Source organism: Heloderma suspectum, chromosome 12, assembly GCF_057233095.1.
Source record: "Heloderma suspectum isolate Gila_16-S chromosome 12, 16-S_ref, whole genome shotgun sequence".
Classification (NCBI taxonomy): domain Eukaryota; kingdom Metazoa; phylum Chordata; class Lepidosauria; order Squamata; family Helodermatidae; genus Heloderma; species Heloderma suspectum.
The window spans coordinates 32,189,726-32,213,153 of NC_139469.1; the positions used below are offsets into that span (position 1 = coordinate 32,189,726).

General features: G+C 48.8%; 1 protein-coding gene across 1 annotated transcript; it reads right to left on the reverse strand.

Annotated features, from left to right (window-relative positions):
* Positions 1-4,148: 4,148 nt before the first annotated feature.
* On the reverse strand, positions 4,149-23,154 carry SOX8 (SRY-box transcription factor 8). Its single transcript, XM_084818930.1, has 3 exons — positions 22,481-23,154; positions 12,758-12,996; positions 4,149-8,369 (listed from the first exon to the last, which is right to left on the reverse strand). Exons 1-3 carry the CDS (start codon positions 22,906-22,908, stop codon positions 7,636-7,638), a joined length of 1,401 nt encoding a protein of 466 aa, XP_084675056.1. The 5' UTR covers positions 22,909-23,154; the 3' UTR covers positions 4,149-7,635.
* Positions 23,155-23,428: the final 274 nt, after the last annotated feature.

A 23,428-nucleotide genomic window follows, 5' to 3' on the forward strand; every position in this document is an offset into this window, starting at 1 on the left:
TGGTGTCCCCCATTTTAAAAAGCAGCTGCCGTATTAATTTGAGGGGCAATATTTTAATTCCCCCACAATCCCCCAGAGTAATGCTACATTGGAGGGATGGCAGGTCCCAGCTGCCCAGTACCCATTTATTATTTATTTATTATAATACCTTTGTCCTGCTTCATATATTAAAACCCCAAGCGGTTCACAATAAAATACAAACAATGCAGTAATATAAAAAACAGATACAAATAATTCATAATTAAAAACATTAAGATATTTAAAACGTTACAACACCATAAACAGTAAAACAGCGCAGCAGCAGAGTCCCTCACAGCTCAGGGAGAGCCTATGTGAACAAGTGTGTTTTTAAGAGGTGTTTAAAACTAGCCACAGTTTCTGCCTCTCAAGCTACATGTGGGAGAGTATTCCAAAGAATGGGTGCCACCACGGAGAAGGCCCACTTTCACACCGCTACCTGGCAACGGTCCATTGGCTGTGGAACAGCCGAAAAGGCCTCCTCAGAAGATCTCAGGGGTTGACTGGGTATATATAGGGGATCAAGATGGCAGCTGCTGCCTGCCACTTCTAGGGCACCCTGAGATAGGACGGGAGCCATCAGAAGTCACTTTGCTGACCAATCCTCCCCCCAAACCTGGAGCCAGCCCTAACCTCATATTACTTACTGTTGGCAGTCTGGAGACCAATGCTGGTTCCAAGATTTCAGGGCCCCAGAAAGAAACCTGCAGTCCGCCCACACACCTCAATAAAAGACCTGCACTTCTTCCAGTGAGAGGGTGTGACCCTCACTTTCACATCTGTGGTTCTACATCCGCTCTCACTGCGGGATGCTGAGCCCCAGAAGGGTGGATTTGGAGCTGGGTCAGGTCTGAGGCTTGCCTCGGCTTGCTCCTTACACATCTACAACCCCTGGGGCTTCCATGGGGGCCCCCATCCATGTCAGAATCCCCCAGTAGTCTACATATGAAGAGTGGTGAGAGTACTGTCCATATGGCTGCCAGCTAGCAAGTTACCTGGTCAGTGGAGTGAAGCCCAGAACTGGTTTTGATCAGCCAGGAGATTGAGGCACTGGAGTTTTGGGCAGGTCAAGGGGGTGGGGTCTAGGGGCTTGGGTACATTGGGAGTGGAGCCTACTTGACACGGTCAAGTCCTTGGCAGTCCTTGACATGGGGCTGTCCCTGAAGAGTGTCTGGAAGCTTCAGCTGTTACAGCTAGGATGCTAACCAGTGCACAGTATTGGGACCAATTACTCCTGTCCTGAAAGACCTTACCAACTGCTTCTGGGGCTCAGTTCAATTGCTTTTAAAGCCCTAGAGGTGCAGTCCTATGCGTGTTTAGATAGAAAACGGTCCTACAACTCCCAGCATGCCCCAGCCACCTGGCTGGGGCATGCTGGGAGTTGTAGGACCTTTTTCTATCTAAACACGCATAGGACTGCGCCCTAAATGACTTAGGTCCTGGATCTCCAAGGGACCACCTGTCCCATTATGAACCTGCCTGCTTGTTCAGATCGGTGCAAGAGGTTCTCTTGAGGACGCCATTACGCGCAGAGGCCCACTTGTGGGGCACACGTGGAAGGGCTTTCTCCTGTATTGCTCCCAACCGGTGGAATGACCCCTACAACACATACAGCTGGTCCCCTCTCTCCTGACTTTCAGAAAGGGTGCGAAGGCACATCTTTTGGGTTTCGCCTCTTAAATCATGTCACTGTTTTAACATTGTACTGCTTTTAGTGTTCTTGTTTTTCTTACTGTGTTGGGGTTGTGCTGTTTTAAACGGCCGGACTCTGTCTTGATGGCTTTTTAGCAAATAAGGCGGCATACAAGTGTTGATAATTGATTGATTGATTGATTGATTAATTAATTGCAACACATTTTTCGCCTCCCCGTTGGCTGACAGTGTTTGGACGAAATACGTGATACTGAACACAAGGCAGAATTACAGAATGGGGAGGTGAAATACTTGACAGGCGTCAACCCCGAATGGCCCACCCCGTCCATCTCCACCCCCTCTTGCAGCCTCTTACCTGCCACCGGGAGCAACATCCACCAAACGTTTGCTCCGGGCAAGTTCTCCCAAGGCAAACCAGCTCAGGCACCATTTAGGAATGGCTTAGCAAGTGAACAGAACTGGTGTCAGGGCTTGGTATGGTCAGGCTCCTGCCGAGGGCCCACATCCCAGCTGGGGCCCACCGACAAGAGCCCCCTGGAGCTGCTCCTCCCCTTCACCATTGCACCCTGCTTGCTCTCCTTCCTCTCGCTCCGGCCCAGACAACGGCGCTGGTGAGGAGGAGGAGCAGGAGATGCCGCAGCCTCCTTGCTCCCCGGCTCTCGGCCGGCCAAGCGAGCAAGCGGGAGCCATGCTGAGAAAGAGCAGGAGGGGCAAAAGCAGCCACTGATAATGGCGGTGAGAAGGAAGACTCACGGAGGGAGGGCCCATGGAGGGTGCCTTGCTCAAGGGCCTCTCAAAAGCTGGAGGGGACCGGCACTGGGGCGGAATCAAAGAATATATTTTCATTAACGTATCTGTGATTATTCCTATATTCCCAGCCAAATCCCATGTTCCACGCACTGACTGGCATATTGTTATAAAGACAGGGGTTGCAAACTTTTGCTTGCCAATTCTTGGGGGCCAGACCAGCTGGGGCTCTTTGCAAATTGTCCAAATCTATAGCAAGAAGAACAGGAACACCTTTTGACATACAGCACACATGCGCTCGGATGTACGAGGTCACTGATGTGGGTTGGGGGCAAAGCTATGGAACGACACGTGCTTCCTGAAAGAGTCCCATCTGGAAGCAAACTGGCATGACTCTTTGCTTCTCAGAAACATACATATTACTAATACTAGCAGATCACCTTCCTATATACATATACACACCCAGTCAACCTCGGAGATCTGCTGCGGAGACCTTACTGGTCATTCCATGACCAATGATGTCGCCAGTTAGTGGCACAAAAGCAGGCCTTCCCGCTGGTGACACCCCCCCTCTGGAACACTCTTCCGCACGTAGTTCAAGCAGAAATGGTGGCAAGTTTTAGATGCCTCTTGAAAATGTATCTGTTCACACAGTTTCCCGGACCAAGAAAGAATTTTGTTACTGCCCTGCTTGATTGTTACCTTGTTAGAATAAATTAAAAATATTACATCTCATTCTTATGTTGTTAGATTGTATTTTTATGAATAAATTGATATTTGATATTTGCATGAAAGAAACAGAGTCATTGATTCTTTTTCTTACAAGAGAAACTGTGACCAAGAGGTGGGTTGCTGATTTTAACCGCCCCTCGATTAAAGTTTGGGAAGGACATCGGGGTCGGATAAGCCAGATGCCATCCAAAGAGAGCAGTTGGCTGCGCAAAAACTGCGCAAAAACACAAAAAGCCTTTTTCAGGCGTGCAAAATCCATGGATAATGAATGCCTTCTAATGAATGAGCACAGGTTAGGGGTGGACCCCCCCCCCCCGTGGCCACACATTCACTATCCAAAAATTTTGAATGCCTGCGAAGGGTTAAGATAGGAGTTCAGCGGGGAGGGGCCGTAGCTCAGTGGTAGGACCCCTGGCTTTGCACATAGAAGGTCCCAGGTTCGATCCCTGGCATCTCTAGGTAAGGCTGGAAAAACTTCTGCCTGAAACCCTGGAGAGCTGCTGCTGCCAGTCGGTGTCAACAGTACTGGACTAGATGGACCAAGGGTCTGACCTTGGTATAAGGCAGCTTCTTATGTTCCTGTAAAGTGAAAGGGTGACTGAGTTGCTTCGTATGGAAGTACAAAACAGTATTAACTACAACGGATGCTTTTATGATGCACACTTGTTTAAATGTAACCTTGAATATATCCAAGAGGTGGCCTTTAAACCTTGGTGAGAATTTGCCCCCCCACACACACACATACTGATACATGCATGCATACATTCCCCCACGTACCCGCCCCCCAATACACACACACACACACACACACACACACAAACACACACACGGAACCAGAAGTTTTTGGGGTTTTTTACTAAATAAAGGGGGTGAGAAGCGCTTTTCATTCCCTATCCTCACAGGAGCTTCTCACATCCAAAGGCATATTTTCCTTTTTTGGTTTGCTTGTTTTTAAAAAAATAAAATTATAATAAAATGGAATAAATATATCAGCAATTGGTGGATAAAAGGCTTTTTTAATTTTATCAAATGGCTCTGTACAAAAGTTAGCATTACTTAGTCGGAAGCTAGTGAACAGAACAGATAACAATTGATGACCTTCAAACTTTATACAGAAAAATAGATTGCATAAGAAGGAGTTTCCGTTCTCGTCCCCACCCCCCACCCCCTGAATTCCCAAAAGGCAATATGCAAAAAAATTCTTTTAGGAAAGTGAAAAACAAAAACAAAAAACCAAGAATACGAAACGTAGAAAAGATTAGATAACCTCTGAAAGTTTAAAGATTTATAAAGTTTTCTTTTAAAAGGCACAACGTTACCATTAAAGTAGATGGTTATTATATGCTCAGCATACAATGGAACAAATATCAATGAAATATTAGTCTACATCTAAAAACCTAACGAAAATATAGTGGAGAAAGTTTATTTTCACAGCTTTGATTGATGACATCTGGTCCCTAAATAGGCAACATTAAAGTGAAATTCAATCCGTAACTTCTGCTTAAAATGTAATTTCTCAGAACTAGCTGTGCTCCTGATACAGTCCAAGAATTCAACGATGCCTTCAAAGCCAATTTAATATGTTGAAACCAGTTGGGGTGGGGGGAAGCCTATTGCCATTTTTCCCCCACATTTACACTCGACTCGAGCCACCTCATTGAAAAGAGCAGGGTGTCTTCCAGATTCACATCCTGCCTGTATTTAATGGTAATTCTTAGGAAGGACTGCATGTGCATAACATTAAGTTGGAACTGGTTACTCCTGTGGATTTTTTTTTCCTGGAAAAGTCCATGGATATAATCTGGCAAGAAGCTAGAACCCATCCCAAAAAATCCACATCACCTCTGTAAGGTGGATTCAGACCGTTCTTTCCTAATGTGTAACAACATATGAAGACAGCATGTGCCATTTAACAGCTCTCAAAACTGGTTTGGGTTCAGGCACTTAACACAGAACGGACACCAATTCCAAGGCTCATCAGATAAGCTGTAAAAAAAACAACACCGAGCTTGTTGGATAAGTTTTGATTAAGGCAGCCATTTTGAACCCCCTTTGAACGATGTAGTTACATGACTGTCAATACGTGGGGAATAGAAACAGGGACAGGCCTCCCACGAAGCAGGCTGAAGCCCTTCTTCAGGTGGTGGCGTGGGAGGAGAGGCAAATTACACAGCTCCTCCCACCACCAGGTGAGCCCACCACCATCTCTGGCGGGTGCTCTGGAGAGCCCTGCCAGCCACAGCAGGAGAGAGGGAATGGCAGAGCTCTCCAGAGCAGCCAGCTACTCGGTGATGCTAGTGGGTGCCCTGGAGAGCCCCGCCAGTCCCACTCCGCCACAGCGAGAGGACAGGCAGCTGCTCTCAGCCACCTGCCCTCTGGCTTGCGCCAGAAGTCCTCTTAGCAAGAGCCAGAGGATGGGTGGACTCTCTGTAGACCCACATCAGCCAGAGAAGTGGCTGGCTCGGTGCTTCAGAGAGCCAGGCAGGCCGAAATGCCTGGCTCTGTGGGGGGGTCCTTCTGCAGGTCCAGGCATTGTGGCAGGGCGTGTCTCAGGAGACTGCCTGTACCACGGAGACACAGCTGGGATGGGGCAGTGGAGGGATGCATATGGGCTCCCATCTCAAGTGCCAGGAGACCTTGCACTGGCCCTGAATGGAAATGTCAGAGCACGTCAAGGAGAACTGAAACCCATCTTCGGATACACCATCTCAAGCAGGATACAAACCCACTCTATGGGGCGATGGGGGTGGGGGGAGATTTTCTCCCTCTCTTACAACTTTATAGAGCTCAGAGATGACCCACTGAAAGTAAAAGGCAGTAGATTCCAGGCTGACAAAATGAAATACATCTTCACACAAGCTGTAATGAACTTTCCAGGCACCCTGCTCATGAGGTGGCCATGGTTGTGAAAGAAAGGACGGGACAAACTCAGGGGTATAATGCAGCCAGGACTCACAGGGACGCAGCATCAACAGGTTGTTTTTAGCAGGGATGCTGATGTGTGTCCCCCGCCCCCAGAATTCTGTTCTTTCTCAGCTGAATAGCTGGGGGGAAATGGATTTTCCCAGCAAGCATATATTGTTGTAATGCAAAGTAATTCAGGGTGTCTTGGTCCTGAATGGGCCATTAAGAACCATTCGCTTTACAAAGGCCCTGCTCCTGCTGGAGCGGGGAAACCACACTCTAACTGATTTATTGACATGAATCAATACAGCTGCCTGCATCTGGGGGCTCTCCTTGGGGGTGTGGGCTCTGGATACCTCGTGAGGAGCACACGCACTTCAAAATGTATCACTGGACAAACTCAGTGGCCATTAATCCTGATGGCTAAGTAGGACCTCATGCTGGGTGGTTGTCAAACGCTGAACTCTGGCTGCTGCGGCTAAACAGGGAGCGGCCATCACCTTTGAGGCGGGTGGCTCCGAAGCCATCGGGGCAGTGAATCCGCTCCAGGTTTCAACCAGAATTAGTCAGGACTCAAAAGGCGCTGGACTAGGGCCTCATCCTGCATGGTCATATTTTATGTGAGCATTACTTAATGGCAATCATTTCTTGCTGCTGCCGCCACCGCCCCTCACCCCCAAAATTAATCCACTGCTTCTCCCCACCCCCTTCCTTCGAGTCCTTACATCACCACCATTTTAAGAAACACTTCAAATCTACCTTTATAATTGAAAACACTGTGGGTTTTTTTTTTTTCTTTTTAACTGTAAGGGGCGGATCATCTCGTCTCCACTAATTTACGCCCCTTAAAATCTCTTTTTTAAAAAAATCTACCTTGCACAGAATTACTTCATTAATTAAAAAGACAAAATTACACGGAACATAAATACATATTTTAACAGATTTACCCAAAACCAATGACAAAAAAAAAATAAATCAGAACACTTTTTCTGAGCTTAACACACTTTTTTAAGCTTCCAAACAAAATGTTAATTACAGCCAAACCTTGCTTAGAAGAATTCTCGACTAAAATGAAGAAATTCTGACATTAGCTGATCGATTGGTCCCAAAAGATTCTTCAATGGTCCCTCAGTATTGTTAATGGGATGGTTAGGATTTTAAAGTCTACATGGGTTCTTTGTGCCAAGGCCGACGTTATCTTCAGATTGCAATAGACCCTCAAACATAATCTTCTCCTTTAATTTTGTACGGTCCTACATACAAATCATGCACTTCTCTTCAAGTCCTCACAGAGGAGTTAGAATATACCGTCCTTCATGTATTAAAGAGAAATCATCAGTCCAGATGTTTTTTTTATTATTTATTAATTATTATTAATAAAGAAAATAGAACTCTGTCTTGGGAAATTTAAAAGATTTTGGAGGGGGTGTCCAGTCATTCAGAAGAACGGGAGGCACTTGGGGCAGGGATGTGGCGCTCCACTGTGGATTTTTGCCTTCTTCATTCCGTGTGTGTGTGTGTGTGTAGTGCATACATTGGGGAGGGGAGGAAGGCCTCAGAACGGCAGCTCCTTCCGTCCTCTCAGGGTCTTGTCAGAGTCGTATAGACCGGCTGGTCCCAGGTTGCAGTGGGGCTGTGCGAAGGAGGGATGGATAAGCTGTTCAGGATGGGGGTGGCATATGGCCTGCGGGAGGAATGGAAGTACGGATACTGGTAGAGGCTGGAAGGGTAGCCGGGGTACGGATTGTAGTAGTTAGAACTCTGGAGGTCTGTGTAGTCACACTGGGCGCTGGAGAACGAGGCGGAGGCGGAGGCGGAGGCGACGGTGGTGGCGCATGCCTGGGCACTGTAAGACCCGTAGTCGGAGTGAGTCGGAGAGCTGTGGGACTGGTCGCTGTAATGGCTCGGGCTGAGCTGCTCTGTCTTGATGTGAGCCCTCTGCTGCCCAGTTTCATTGGAAGGAGGGGTCGCCGAGGACGGGCTCTTGTGAGTCCAAACTGGAGCAGCGCCGCTGCCACTGCCCGAATGGGAGTAGGAGGTCCCGTACGATCCCGCCGTGGAGTTCGGCCCGTGATCAGCCGGCATGGCAGAGTGGCCATTGAGGGGCAAATACTGGTCGAACTCGTGGACATCAAAGGTCTCCATGTTGTTGATGACCTCGCTGCTCAGCTCGGAGATGTCCACGTTGCTGAAGTCTATGTTTTGGCGGCCACTCTCCACAAGGCGGCGCCCTTCGTGCTTCAGCTCTTGCTTGCTTCCGTGGTGGAGGTCCGTCTTGGGTGTGGTAGGCGGGGTAGGGGGTCCGTGGGTCTGCCCTAGAGAGAGAACACAGTTCAAACGCTGGAGTAATTCCGGAGGGCAAGTGGTTTATGGCATAATTTGGCTAATCCTTACTTGGCTAATCCTTACCTGCAACACTGGCCTCGAAAGGGCAACCACCACCACATTTGTGGCAGACAAAGCAATTCTGGTACTGGAGGCTGGTGTCGCCGATGTCAGTGGGGTGGTGAATGCGCTCCAGGTTTCAGTCAGAACCAGTCAGAACTCTAAAGGCGCTCGCCAAGGTGCTTTCGCACCTTGGCGAGCGCCTTTAGAGTTCTGACTGGTTCTGACTGAAACCCGGAGCGCATTCACCGTCCCACTGACATCGGCGACACCAGCCTCCACTGGATTTGACAGTGAAGAGGAAACAGGTTGCTAGCAAACTCGAACGTAAGAAGCAGCTTTCTACCAAGTCAGAACTTTGGTCCATCTAGCTTGTCTCGTCTACACTGATTATCAGCAGCTCTCCAGGGTTTCGGGCAGGACTCTTTCCCAGCCCTAGCTGGAGACCCCAGGGATCGAACCAGGGACCATTTGCATGCAAAGCAGGGGCTCTGCCAGTGAGCTAAGGCCCGAGCTGGACCATACCTGTCACAAAACTCTACATCGAAGACTTCCTCTTCCCAGTCCTATCACAATTTCTCATATCGACAGGAGGGATGTGAAGTGGAAGAGGGCGGCGGGACTGTGCCGGTGTTCTGAAAGGACATTCCAGGCATGAAGAGCTGCAAGGGGCTGGGGGCAGAGCAGGAAACCTTCAGACAGCAGAGAACAGTAAACCAGCTGGAGGAGCAATGCTCACAGGCAGGGATCTCTCAGGAGATGAAAGTAAGAACAAAAGGCCAGTGGGACAAGGCTGCGGAGTGCGGCAGGCTACGGCTCAGTGGCAGAGCCCCTGGCTTTGCACGTAGAAGGTCCCGGGTTCGATCCCTGGCATCTCTAGGTAAGGCTGGAAAAACTCCGCCTGAAACCCTGGAGAGCCGCTGCCTGTCAGTGTCAACAATACTGGGCTAGATGGACCAAGGGTCTAACTCGGGAGAAGGCAGCTTCCTACATTCCTAGATGGTAAGGAAAAGAATTTGTGGGGGATACAGAAAGGGGCAGGAAGCCAGCGCAGAGGAACTGAGCAGGCGGTAGGACCGGCAGGAAGAGTAAAGGGGCATTTTGAAGTTGAGTTCTGTACAGAAGGGGCGGGGAGAGACTTTGCAAAAGAGGAAGAGTGGCGCTAGTCAAGACAAGAAGTGACCAGAACACAGAAGCCGAATCTGAGCCAAATGGGCCAAGCGGAACGGGTGGGTTTTTACACTGCTGTACTGGGAGAAACAGCAGGAGATCCAGGCCACCATTGCTTCGTAAGGCGTCAGATTTCCATTTCAAGGTATGGATTGCAATGCATCTACACAAACCTTTTAAAAGTTCCTCCAGTGCAAACCAAAAGACATGGGGGGAAAAAAAGACTGGCAAAGCTTTCAGACATTACTGTCGAGAAGAAATATGTCTTGCCATTTCAGACATTAACAAGACTCTTGGAATCCACCAGAACTGCAGGACATTCCGCTATCTAGGAAGGGAGGAAGGCCATGTTTGCATGGCTCGCAACATCTCCCCGTCAATGCGTCATGTCAGCACGTTCATATATTTTTCAGCGGCCACAACCACGGGGATCGCCATCCCCCACCCCCACCAAAAGCTGGCGTTTTGCGTGGAGGGCCCATGGGAGTGTTAAGGGCTCCTTGGAGGGCTCTCAGTCTAATCCAGTAGCCAAGTCCAGACACAGACAAAGGGATTCTTTTCAAAGCTTTATTCTTCTTTTACAACTTAACAGCTCTACAGATAGCAACTAGATCTGAGCAGCAGCATCCCTATGCCCTAAGTTAGAACAGTTGGTCCCCGTTTGAAAAGCAATTACTGGCAGACCCCTGAATACAAGGACTAGGGAGAATCCCTCCCCTTTTCCCTTGGATCCTCTGGGCGCAACCGTTCTTTGAGCGCCAACCGGGCGCTATGCCTCCTTTCCGCGCTCTCCATTTGGCGCCGCTCTCTGCGTCTGCGCCTGCGCCGCACATCCAACCAGTCTGCTATCGGTGCTGGGTCACTCCCTGGACTGCTTTATAATCTAGGAATGTGAGTGGGAGGAAACTGTCAGCTGCAGGCCCTGGGAAAAAGGGGCGCGCTCCTCTCCCAGGACCGACTGCTCTTCCTCCGAATCAGAACTACTCTGGGATTCTATGGGCTCAGTGTCCACCCTGACAGGGAGGCAGCTGGACACGACGCTGGTGCACCGGAGCGGGGACAGCTGCTGCAGGTCAGAGGCATCCTCCAGAAAAGAGCCTGGGCAGGAAAATAACCTCCTGGCAGTTCCCTCCTGTCGCATGGTGTCCACAGGGAAGGGCGCTCCTGTCGAGCGCTAACCCACGTTGGAGAAGGCTGACTTAAGTCGAGGTTTTCCCTGCTGCCGTAGACCCTTTGAAACTGGTGAGGCAAGAGACCGGACTGGAGGCTGTCTCCTTGCCAGGCATCGCTCTGCTGCCACCCAAACAAAAGTAGGCAATTCACCACCGCAAGACATCAGGAGGGCCACCGCTTTTGGTGCCTCTAACAGGGGGCTAGGCGAATTCCTGGAGGGGAAGGCGGTCAATCTTAGAGCAGCGTCGTTTTGTTGGATTGTTTTGTTCAGTCGATCGTGTAAATTTGTTATTAGTATTGTACGCCACCTAGAGTGGCCAGGTAGCCGGCCAGGTGGGCGGCTAATAAATCTAATTAATTAATTAATAGGCTACTAGTCCTGATGGCTGTGGGCTACCTCCAGTATCAGAGGCACTATGCCTACGTACACCAGTTGCTGGGGAACATGGGCAGGAAGGTGCTGTTGCACCCCTGTCCTGCTTGTGGGTTTCCCATCGACAGCTGGTTGGCCACTGTGCGAACAGAGTGCTGGACTAGATGGACCCTGATCCAGCATGGCTCTTCGTATGTTCTTATAATGTGGGGTACTGTGGGAATTCTAGCTTTCTAGCTGCTACAGACTAATCCATGCCCCAGAGAATTCCCCATGGTGCCCGCTCGCTTGCAGGTCCCTGCCCCCTGTGTGTGCACACATCTCTTCCCTTCATGGGAATGAGCAGGGCAATTGTGCACAAGAGGTCTCTAGTGCAAGCAAGTGCACACCGATCTCCAACCAGGAGCATGGGACAGCACTCTTCTCCGGGCTCGGCCCTGGCTTTGAAAAGAGAACTCGGATGCCTTGGCAGACATGAAGCCTGAGGAGGGAGATGAGGCAAAGAAGGAAACACTATGGGGCATTTTTGCAAGAAGTTCTTGGGCACGAGATGGGAAATAAAGAGGCCTCTTCTTGTGGAGGACTGGATTCTCCGATTGCACAGCGCGCTGGCAAAGGAGGAGAGGACAGTCCGCACTTCCCCAAACCAGAGGTTCTGGTGGGCTCGAGCCTGTGCTTGAGCTGTGCCTCTTGACCACTGACCCTAACGCCTCTGCTCTATGAGGAGGGAGGGAGATAAGACTGTTTCCAGGCACAATTCAAAGTGCTGGTTATGCCCTATAAAGCCCTGTAAGGCTTGGGACCAGCCTGCCTGAAAGGCCGCCCTCTCCCATACAAGCCCGCCCAGGTGTTATGATCTTCAGGGAAGAACCATCTCTCTGTCCCACCACCATCAGAGGTGGGGACGTGAGAGAGGGCCTTCTTGGTGGCTGCTCCAGGCTCTCGAAGTCCCCCCGAAGGGAGGCTGGGATGGCTCTCTCTTTGCTGTCCTTCCACCAGCAAATATGTTTTTATACGGGGAGGCCTTTGGCATGTAAGCTGGTTTGTTGCTATGGAGACTTTTAACGGATTAGGTGCTGTTTATTTCTTTTTGTCCCCGTGTCTTTAATTGTGTTAGGAACCAATTTTGTTTGCATGTTTTCATCAAAGTCCTGTTGAGTGCCATTGTTGGTGGAAAGGTGGGATATAAATTTTATAAATAAAAGAAATAAGCCGCAGTTGCTTGATCGTGAAGGAAATGAACTCTGCACATGCTCAGCGGCACTCCTTCAAATATTCTAGGACTCAGTCTTCCCTTGCCAGCATCCCCAGTTCCTAAAGAGGGAAGGAGATGTGACTAAAGCTATGTTGGCTGGGGAATGCTGGGAGTTGTAGGACTTTTTTCTGTCCAAACATGCATAGGATTGCGCCCTAAGTGGGTAACGTTCCGAAGAGGGAGGAGCTTCACAGACGCAACTATGAAAGGTATTTTTCTGTTCAAAGCATTGGGCTTCTCCCATCACCAGCTCACCTGATCCTTCAAGTGGAGATGCTGCTATTTCAACTCAGGTGTTGCAAAGCAGGCGTTCTGCCCCTGAACCTTGGCTCCGCCGTTTCCCTTACCTGCATGGTCAGTGTGGTGATGAGTTTCGCTCATGGATCCCAGTCCAGTGTCTGTTTTGTACATCTGGTTTCCACCGTGATGAGTCAGTTCAGCCCCCGAATCAGAATCGCTTTGGCCAGCTTTGACACTCTTCCTCCTGCGTGGCTGGTATTTATAGTCGGGATGGTCTTTCTTGTGCTGAACTCTCAGTCGCTCAGCTTCCTCCACAAAAGGACGCTTCTCACTTTCACTTAGCAAACTTATTGAAAAAGGAAGAAAAGACATAATAAATCATCCGTCCCCTTAAAAGCTAGATTATTCAAGGCACCCCCGCCAATAAAAGTGCATTGGTCTGACAAACCAAGTCGAAGATCATCACAAAACAGATTTATCATTTAACAGAAAATGTTTTTAAAGACATTTTTGGAAAATGTTCAAAGATTTAAAACCCTAAATGTGTTTTTAATTTAAATTTTTATAAATACGTTTCAAAAGAAATGTTTAGATTTCTTATTAAACAGTTTCGCATAGATATTAACAACTGTATAAACATTTCAGCTTTAACATAATCATCACAATCCACACCTCACTGCGTACAATTCCCCCTCCCATCCCAGCCACCATGAGTGTGTCACACACACACACACACACACACATATACCCCAACCTGCCAACTCAGGGTAATACTTCATGCATCTTATGGTGGACTCTAATTCACAAAAACTTATTATGCCATAATAAATTTGTTAGCATCTGAAGTGTCACAGGACTCTTGTCTTTGCTGCAACAGAGTAATGCAGCACCCTTCTGGAAGTTCTTATTCTGACAAGTCACTGTGCTGATTCTGCATACGACTGAGACTACTCGACTGAATAGTCACTTGCTGTCACACTTAATTCCCATATAGCTCCACCTTTCCCTGCTCTATATCCCTGGGTATATACACTTGCCATCTAAGCGTTACACCTCATGCATCAGAAAAAGTGGGACTCTAGTCCACAAAAGCTTGTGCCAAAATACATTTGTTAGTCTTTAATGCGCCACAAGATTCTTGGCTGTTTTGAGTGCAACAGACTAATGCCTCTGCAAAATAGAGAAAGAACATTTAAGTCAAGGACCTGATACAGCCAAAGAATAAGTTCCGGTGAGAGAGATTTGAGTATGTGTTTTACTACCTCACTGAAATCTGTAGGACTTCATGCTTAACTTTGGCTGGATCCTACTCCAGTTTATCGCCAATATTATTTGGAGCTCTGCATGGATGGTTTACCTTCTGCTCCAGAACAAACAGGATCCCATTTCCATAAAGAAATGCTTATTAACAAGAATGCCTTCTCTAATTGTATGTAATGTATAAGCTTTGCCACAGTCATAACTGACAAAAACCAAATTTAACGTTTTTAGACATGAGACGTGGCATTTTGCCCATTTCCAAACCTTTGTGATGAGTTAGTAACCTCTGTTACAAGTTTCAGAAATAACTGGGCTTTTTTAAAGCAGCAATCACAACTAAGTACTGCTATTTCAGTTTTTTAAAAATCAATCTCCTCTCTCTCTCTCTCTCTCTCACTCACACACACACACACACACACACACACCATTTTCTGCCCCTCAAACAAATGTCCAAAATTTCCAGACTGTAGACACTGAGCTAACATAGGCTCATTAAGGCTACAATCTATTCTAATTTACCTGGGACTAGGCTCCATTGAACTCAGTGGGGCTTACTTCTGAGTAGGCACATAGGATTGCACTGTAAGACTTTTGCACACAATTTGGAATAAGTCCCATTGAACAAAGTGGGATTAACTTCTGAGTATACATTACAGAATGGCTCTCTTAGAGATTTTGATTTGCAAATGCCTCCAACTATTAGCAACTGAAAATTATTCTTATATCAATAATTATACTACTTACAATAATTGCTATTATTCTCCACAAATACTTCATAGTATTCCAGTGTTCAGATTTAAGTCAATGCAACTAAAATGTATTGGTCCTGATCTCCACACACCCTTTCTTGCTGGATGTCTGTTTTCCCCCTCTTACAGCAGCCTCTGGAAAGTCTGAGATCAGAAAGGCAATCCAAAATCAGAGAGGTCTTTTTGCAGACCTCGATTGCCCTTGTGGGAGGGGATCACTTCAATTTAAGACTTTTGCATTCAATGATGTATTGATCACACTATTCAATCATGTGGTGTTGAACACAATTTGCATGCGGCTGACATATTTTTAAGTGTGCAATTCAGTGGCTAGGAGCATCAAGATGCCTGAGGATTTTAGAGCAGTTTGGCTTCCTTTCATTTCCTACGTAGACTCCAGAATAGGAGGTTATGGACAGAGGGGTCGGCAAAATGCAAAGCATTTTGTGTGTATTGAGGAAGATGAGTGCAACATGGTTGGTTCACCAGTCTCCCTCTTAAGGGTAAAAAGGATGGATTTGGGACACCCAATTTTAAATGGCCACCACAAACCATACTGCAGCAGCGTTGTTCTGTTCCCTCCACACTCACTGTATGGTTGCTGTCCTCATTTAATATATTTATACTTCACCCTGTTCCATACAGGAGGCTAGTGATGTCATCAAGAAGTGATGTCATCTTCCAAACCAAATAATGGGTAGCTTGAGTAAATGAAATTCTTTAAAAAAAAACCCAAAACCCTTCTATTCACCAACATTTCCCTTTCTGTTTCTCCCGTTTACGCCAAATACATCTCTCCCCCCCCCCTTGCTGAATACCTCCTTGTGGGCGGCGGCGGGGGGGGGGTATGAATGGAACTTGATTAATGAGTGAAAATGTGGGCCCACAAAAGCTTTCCAGTACAACCCTATACATCTCTGCTCAGAAGTAAGCCTTTCTGAACTCAACAGGACTTGCTTCTGAGTAGACAGACATATGATTTCACCGTTTAACTGCCGCTGTTTTTGTTTTTGAAACTGTTTTTGGTTTCTTATGTGAAAAAGTGTATCGCTAAAGTGACTTAACAGACAGTGCAATCCTATACATGTCTACTCAAAAGTAAGCCCCATTAGTTCAATGGGGCTCACTCCTAAGGAAGGGGGTATAGGATTTGAGCCCAAGAACAATACAACATTAAACATTAAAAAAAAAAAAAGACGAATTTAGCTCACCTTTCTGGGAAACTATATGGAAATATTTACAAGAAGCAAATAAAATTTAACAGACAAAGCATACCCATGCATATAATTTCCATATGTTTATACTAGATAATCCGGTTTTAATATGAAGTACTTGGACAAGCAAAGAAAATGCTTCCAATGCATTAGCCTGACAAGACAATCATTTATGGAATACCTAAAACCCACCAGCACTTGATGAAAAGACCTACACATCAGTGACCCCACCCAGCCAAAGATGCATATAAGCTCATGTACAGTGAGTCCCCAGGGGCACAATAAACCCCATTTTCACTGCCAAAAGAGAGCTGTTGACCATCCGGTAGCCCATAGCACATAATTCGTAGGGTATTGGTGGTCAGACCTGCACGTAAATCAATGTTTAAAAAATGCCCAGCAGCAAAAGGTTCATTTCCCCCCAATTGTGGGGTGCAGCCAGTCTTTTAAAAGGCTGGAGCAAAAGCAACAAGATGGAGTGGATGTCTTAGACACTACACCTCAAACTTAGTTCTGGACAAACTTTAGTCTAGAGGCCTTTTCAGTGCTCTGCTCATTTTGGGTATCAGCAAGTTTTTCAGCTACACGACAGCATCCTCAGAGAACACCCATCCGTCACTAGGAAGATACTGGTAATTCAGGAGCACTGCAAGTTGGATGTCTCCAAGTTCTGTGAATAGGCAGAGTCCAAAGCGTCCGGTCTCACAAGAGATGGACAAAAGGTCTGACAGATTTGCTTGGACCGGTTGCAACGTAATTTTGCGCACAGAACTACAACAAAAATGGTTTCCATTAGAGAGATGATTGCAGCCAAGGAAAGACTCCAGACTCCAACGCCTTAGAAAATAATTCAGTTTTTGCCTTCTTCTATAAGGGAGCATTACCCATTTGGCATTGGTCCAAAATGTTGCAACTTTGCATTTGGGGTCATCTGAAGGTTAAATGCAGACACAATCCATTCAGGAGAGGTCTTGTAAACAGGTATCAATGGAGGAAAGCCACTGCAAACATTTTTCGCCAAGAAGCACTCCCACTTTGCTTCCTCTCCTACTGATGCTTGCAATTAGCATTACTTATCAATGTATTTCTGTGGAGCAGAACTCTGCTGTTGTTGCTAATCGACTGTGAACTCCCACAGCCAGTACAAGAGGTTCTGGTGCCAGAGGCAGAAAATACAAGTGGGGCCTGGACCCCACACACACACACACACACACACACACTAATATGGGGTATAATCCACTGAGCTGTTTCAGATTTCATAACAAGGTGGGCAGAAAGAGAAAACTCACAGCAATGTTCAGAGGCTTTGTTTAATATACCCAAGAACGGATTTGTTCTTGGGTATATTAAAGATTAAAGAAAAACAACGGGTGCATTTTAAGAGCTTTTCTTGGTTATCTTTTCTATATCTTACAACAACCAAATGTCTAAGTGCTTCAATTCACAGCCAGCCTGAAGCACGTGGTGACTGGGGCAAGGGGGAGAGAGAAATGGCCGTCTTCCTTAACTGGCACACCCAGGACACAACCAATCTGCCTCCCATCCTTAGGGCTGGGCATCCAAAATCCACTTGCATCAAGCTAGAGTTACTTATTGGTCCTTTCCATCCATAGATTAGTTTCAGGTTCCATGACGCTGAGGCTGCAATCCTAGACTTACCTACTCACTCGAACTCAGTCCCAGGTATGTATAAGATTGCACTGTAGGGTCGGCGGGGGTGCGTGTGTGTGTTTAAATCTGAGTGAGTTTTTTTCAGGCAATTCCATGAGGAACCTTACAGCATTTTTGCTGTAGGAATATGTATCTGCATCACGTGTATGAATTTTGCATCATGTGTAATCAAATATGTATTTCTATCTACTGTACTTGTGTATTACTGTTCCTCCAAATACCGCAGGGTATTTTTTTTTCTTCTCCCCTCCCTCTACCACACACATACACACACTTTATACTCTGTGCTACAGGTTGGGTGGACAGACTGACTGCTCTGTGATCACCCAGTGAGCTTCAGAACCGACCAGGGACTCGAACCCAGGCCATGCCTGATGCCCTCTTTGTTACAAATATGGGGTGTGCATAGGGATGAGTGTAAATTTCTTTTAGTTCAGTTTTTGAGGAGAACTTCCCAAAATTCACAATTTCTCCATAAATGGGATGGAAAGAACTTGAGACTAAAACATTTGAATCTGGGCGAAAATGAAAGGTTTGCCCATCCTGAGGTGTGCATGAGTTATATGCCCATACACTGATGTTTTGAATGCCACTGAGGCAATATTTCCATATCTTGGTGTCCCTGTTCATGCCATGCTTCCTTGCACCACGTGCATACATACCCCTCTGTCTCACGATTAGGTATGCTTATTTCTCCATAAAGCAGATTAAAGCCGCAGGCCTTGAAAACTGGCCCCATTGAACGGAGTGGGACTCCTTCTGAGCAAACTTGTATCAGATTAGGCTACGCATATACTACGGCATACATTCTTAACAGTGCATATTTTTGCCTTGGAGCATGAGTGTACATCCATTTTACAAATGTTTGAAGTGATTCTATTTTAAACCACATTTTAGCTGACCGATGCATATACGCATTCATGCAAATATATCTGAAGATGCAGTAAAGACACTACAAGTCTACCCCCTCAAGCTTTAGGGTTTTCAGATACCTGCCAAGGGCTGATGGTCTTACTACAAGCAAATGTGGTGGCATTTTGCTTTGCTTTGTTTTTAAATCACTAAAATCATTGAAACCTATTGCCTGACCAGGAGATCAGGCGGCTTGCTTGTGAGCTCTTGGTCACAGCTTCAGACTTTTAACTTGTTGTGGACAGGAGCATTTTCAAGGCCTCCTAAGCCAAAGAAGCTAAGGGGCCAGTTGACTGTTGGTGTCAATCACTCGATTTCTTGTCAGCTCACAGCTGAATGGGCAAACCAGCTCAACTCAAAATCATCATATGTCAGAGGTGCAGAAATGAAAGTGCAGACCGTGGTTTTAGAACTCAGACGATCCATTCACACATGCAGGTCATCACTAGAGCGAACCGGCCCTAAGACAAGAAGCAACCCCCTTCCTTCTGGGAGCCAGACGCATCCTTTACTCAATGGGACCTACTTCCAAGTGCGGGTGAGCAGAGGGTTTTAGCCTTCGATTTGAGTATCAGACAGGAAGAGAGGAAGCTGCCTTAGACTGAGCCCGACCATTGGTCCATCCATCCAGCCAAGGTGGGCTGCCACTCTCCAGGGTGTGAGGCAGGGGTCCTTTCCAGCCCCACCTGGAAATGCCGGGGACTGAATCCGAGACTTTCTGCATGCAAAGCACGCAGCCCTCCATTTCAGGACTTCCCTGATGAAGGAGCTGCTCAGAGGGAGGAGAGGGGAACTGCAATCTCCTTGAGAGGAGCAAATGGGTTCACATCTGACAAAGAGAATGCAGGTCTGGGACATCCAGCCTTATGAAAGGGGAACGGACTCAACGGCGGGGCAGCTGGGGCACACTGGGGTGGTGGGCAGGGCGGACACTCACCATTCTACTGCAAGTGTCAGAGGAGGGCCGGAGAAGTTCACACGTGGCACTGCCGTGCATTGGAGCAAATGTACCTGGTTGTGGGGGGATTTCTCTGCCACAGGTGGGTGGGGGAGAGGAAGAGGGTCGCTGCCCCATTTGCCCCAAATATAGAGCCGCCTCTGGACTTATGGTACCCCCTCACTAGGCACAGCACTAGCATGCATATACAGCCAGTGCAATGGTTGAGGGAGTGAGCTGTGAGCCACAAACACTCTAGGTAAACCACTGGTCTCTCAGACGGAACCCTCTGCAATATATGGATAACAATTCCGGACAGGGAACTTGTAAGGATTGCCGAGATAATGCATGCAGCATGCTTTGAACACTTGAAATATACTACGTTATATTATTACAACCTGCAACATTATACCATGTTGTGGGGGGCGGCGGTGCATCAATCACACAACTCGGTAGATAAATATAGAGGGGCCATTGCCCCACATTTCTATATCCCCTCATAGGGAAGGACAGAGCTGGGCCTAACCAGCAGCAGAATATAGCAGCTGCCACATGCAAGAGATGTTAGTACCATTCAAGGCTGGTGTTTAATATTACTGTTAACGATTATTATTGTTGTTATTATTTTAGTGAGTCTGTGTGACTTGGATTTTTCACTGAAGCACCTTGAGCTGGCCTGGGAAAGGAAAGAAGTGATGGTCCGCCATTCCTTGGCTTTCATTTTAGCTATGCCGGTAAGAACTTATTATTTGTTTTTAGTCTTTCAACTAGCTCTGGAACAGCCAACTAGTTGGTCACATGGAACTGCCCCCTAAACTTCCTGCAAGCATCACATTCCTGCCCACAGGCCCACGTCTCGAACAGAACATGAGCTTCTGAAAGCAAATATAATCGCTAGTACTGGTTATATCATACAAGCTGAGGCTGCTTACGGCCCCATGTCCAAGTTACAGGCTTAAGAACCAGCAAAAACATTATTATTATTATTATTATTGCAGATTTGCTTGAATATACTACCTAGAAATCTCAACAGATCTTCCCTTTAACTAAAGGGTGTCTAGGGTACCACAGCTGGTCTTGGGAGAGAAACCAACATGAAACTCCACTTTAGCAAACAGCAAAAAGGGTCTGGGGCCACCAAGAGATTTATTGGGGTGTCGGCTTTGTAGCACAGAGCTTTACTCCATGAAAACTTCTACTGCAATAAACATGTTGATCCACTAGATCCTCCTGCTTTGACATGAAATTGTCCACTCATCTACCTGATCTTTAGAGGGATTGCAAGGGTCTTAAAAGTCGTATGAACAGAATGCAGCATGGGCCAGACCCACAGCCCTTTCATACAGATTTTCACACAATATTGGCACTAACTGAAATACAATTAGCATCTGATGGGATCCCTCTCCCAATTATCACTACTACTACTACTACTACTATTTAATAATAATGGAGGAACAGGAAATTATTTCTATGGGGGCAGAAGAGGAAAACTGGAAGAACCCATAGTCCCATACTACGTTCTTCCTATCTTATCTACAGATAGCAAAGGATATTTGAAAACCAGCATCCTCAAAATTCCAGGAGTGTGTCACTCTGATTTCACTTTTTAAAAAAATTCTAAAGAAAACAAACCCTCTGAAGTCTGCAACATTTTTTGTTTCTTTGTAATACATCAAATTTCTAGCTTGGGGAGAAAAGGGGGTCCTGTAAGCAGGGATCCCCACCCCAGCAACTGCACAATTTGAGTTGCACCCGGGGTCCTCTGTGACTTGCGAAGTGCTTCTTTGTTGGTACCCATGAAACATTTTGCTGCTCTAAGCAACTGCCTGGATTGCTTGGACAGACATGCTGTCCCTGAGTGTATAGATTTGGGGAAAGCTGGGGTGCTTTGGAGGGGGGGTGTGTTAAAATGTATACCTTGCCCCTCATTTGAACCTTTATTTTCCCCCAGCTGTCCCTCGTTATGCTGGCTGCGCCTTTTGATTTCCACCATGTGTTCTTTGGCTGTGGGGTTTATCAGCACCAGGGCTGCTGGAGATACTAGCAGGGCCCAGCACACAAACCGTGAAACACCTCAAGCAATTCCAAGCTAGGGAATTTAAAGGGAATATTAGGAGAAGTTTCATAACAGTCTTGTTTTATACAAGCACACATCACTAATTCCATTATGCTCCAAAAAGACAGCAACCTCCTAACTTTCACAGCCTCCCAGCCCATCAGTCGGCCTCCGCCCGGTCCTCTCTCGTACCATGACCCACGCTCAACGGGAACTTTCTTTGGGCACACAATCCAGCCAATCAATACGGGAAAACGTCTAAGGCTCACTAATTGTAATGGGTGAGATCTAAGCATATTACTCGATTTTCCCATGACAATCAACACCGATCTTGGCCGGAACAAGGCTTTTTCCTTTCCTTTTTAAAAGGCTTTTTCCCTTGACCAGTTCTCAAGCCTAGAAATTCAGAAACATTAAGCCTGAGAAACTGACATCGAATGGAAATTAACCGTACTAGAACTTAAGTTAGGGGGGGGGGGGGAGAGAAATTGACCTGCATCTAACCACTGGAACGTGACTTTAATATCCGAAAGGTCCGTTAGCTGGGGGGTCTAAAAGCTAACCGAAGCGACCCAGATCCTGCGGTAAAAGCCCCGTTGCTTCCACTTCTACTGCGAACTTCACATAACAGTTGCTGGTACTCGACAGAGCCAACCAAAAGCGCCTTTCGGGGCAACCCTAACCCTATTTCCCTTGTACTCATTCCCCACCCCGGATTCCCCCCCCCCTCGGCAATTCTGCGCAGGGCTGGCGCCTTGCACCCCGATCCTGAATGCACTACTCGGAAGTAAGTTCCATCGGCTTCCGTCGGGCCGCAAGACGGCCTTGGGGTGGGCTACACAACCCCGGCCGCCGCCGCCGCCGCCCGGCCGCCTTTCTGCGCCGCGCGCTTGTGGGCCGCCGCTGAGCCCACTCCAAGGGGCGCGGCCCGGGGCGGCCTCAGCGGAGCCCGCCGCGGCTGCAGCGCCGCCCGCCCCGGCCCGTCCCGTCCCGCCCGCCCCGTCCCGCCGCGCCGCGCGCGCGCCACTCACCGCCAGAGCTTGCCCAGCGTCTTGCTGAGCTCGGCGTTGTGCAGATGCGGGTACTGGTCGGCGAGCTTCCTGCGGGCGGCCTGAGCCCACACCATGAAGGCGTTCATGGGCCGCTTGACGTGCGGCTTGGCCTTGAGCGCGCCGCTGCCGCGCGCCGGCACGGGCACCAGGCTCCAGTCGTAGCCCTTCAGCACCTGCGACACGGCGTCCCGGATGCAGGCGGGGAAGCGCTCGTCCGCGCCGCCCGCCTCGCCCTCGCCGCCGCCCGCGCGCTGCGCAGCGGCCGCGGGCGCCGCCGGCCCCTCCGAGCCGCCGGGCGACGACGGCGCGTCCGAGTCCGAGTCCGCGCGAGACGGCGAGCTGGCGGCGCCCGCGGGGCTGCCCGGCGCCTCCGCGGCTCTGGCGTGGCCCTCGCTCATGTTGAGCATCGGCGGCGCGGGGGCGGGCGGGCGGGCGGCCGGGAGTCCGGGCGGCGGCGGCGCGCAGCGGGTCCGGGCGCGCGAGCCGAGCGCCTGCCGGGCGCAGCCGCGCCGCCCGCGCCGCGCCGCCCGCGGCCCCGGCGGCGCCGTCCCCCGCCCGAGCCTCGCCGAAAGCGCCGCTCCCGCCCGCGCCGAGGCGCCCCGCGCGCAAAGGCGCAGCTCTCCAAGCGCGCCCGCCCGCTCCGGACGCGCCGCTGCGAGCGAAACCCGGGGCGCCCCGCCGGCCAGCAACTTTCTTCGCCGACGGGGCGCGCGGGCGCCGCCCCTTCCCCGCTTCCCATTGGCGGGCCGCGCTCGCCTCGGCTCCGTACCGGGCGGGGCTTCGGGCCTCGCCGCCCCCTTAAAGCGACCGCGCGGCGCCCCGCCGCGGCTGCTTCCAGCTCTCCCGCGCTGGAGCGGATGGGTGGGCGCCGCCCCGCGCCGCGCCGCCCTTCCGGCCAGGCCCCCCGGGAGCCCCTCGCGAGCCGCT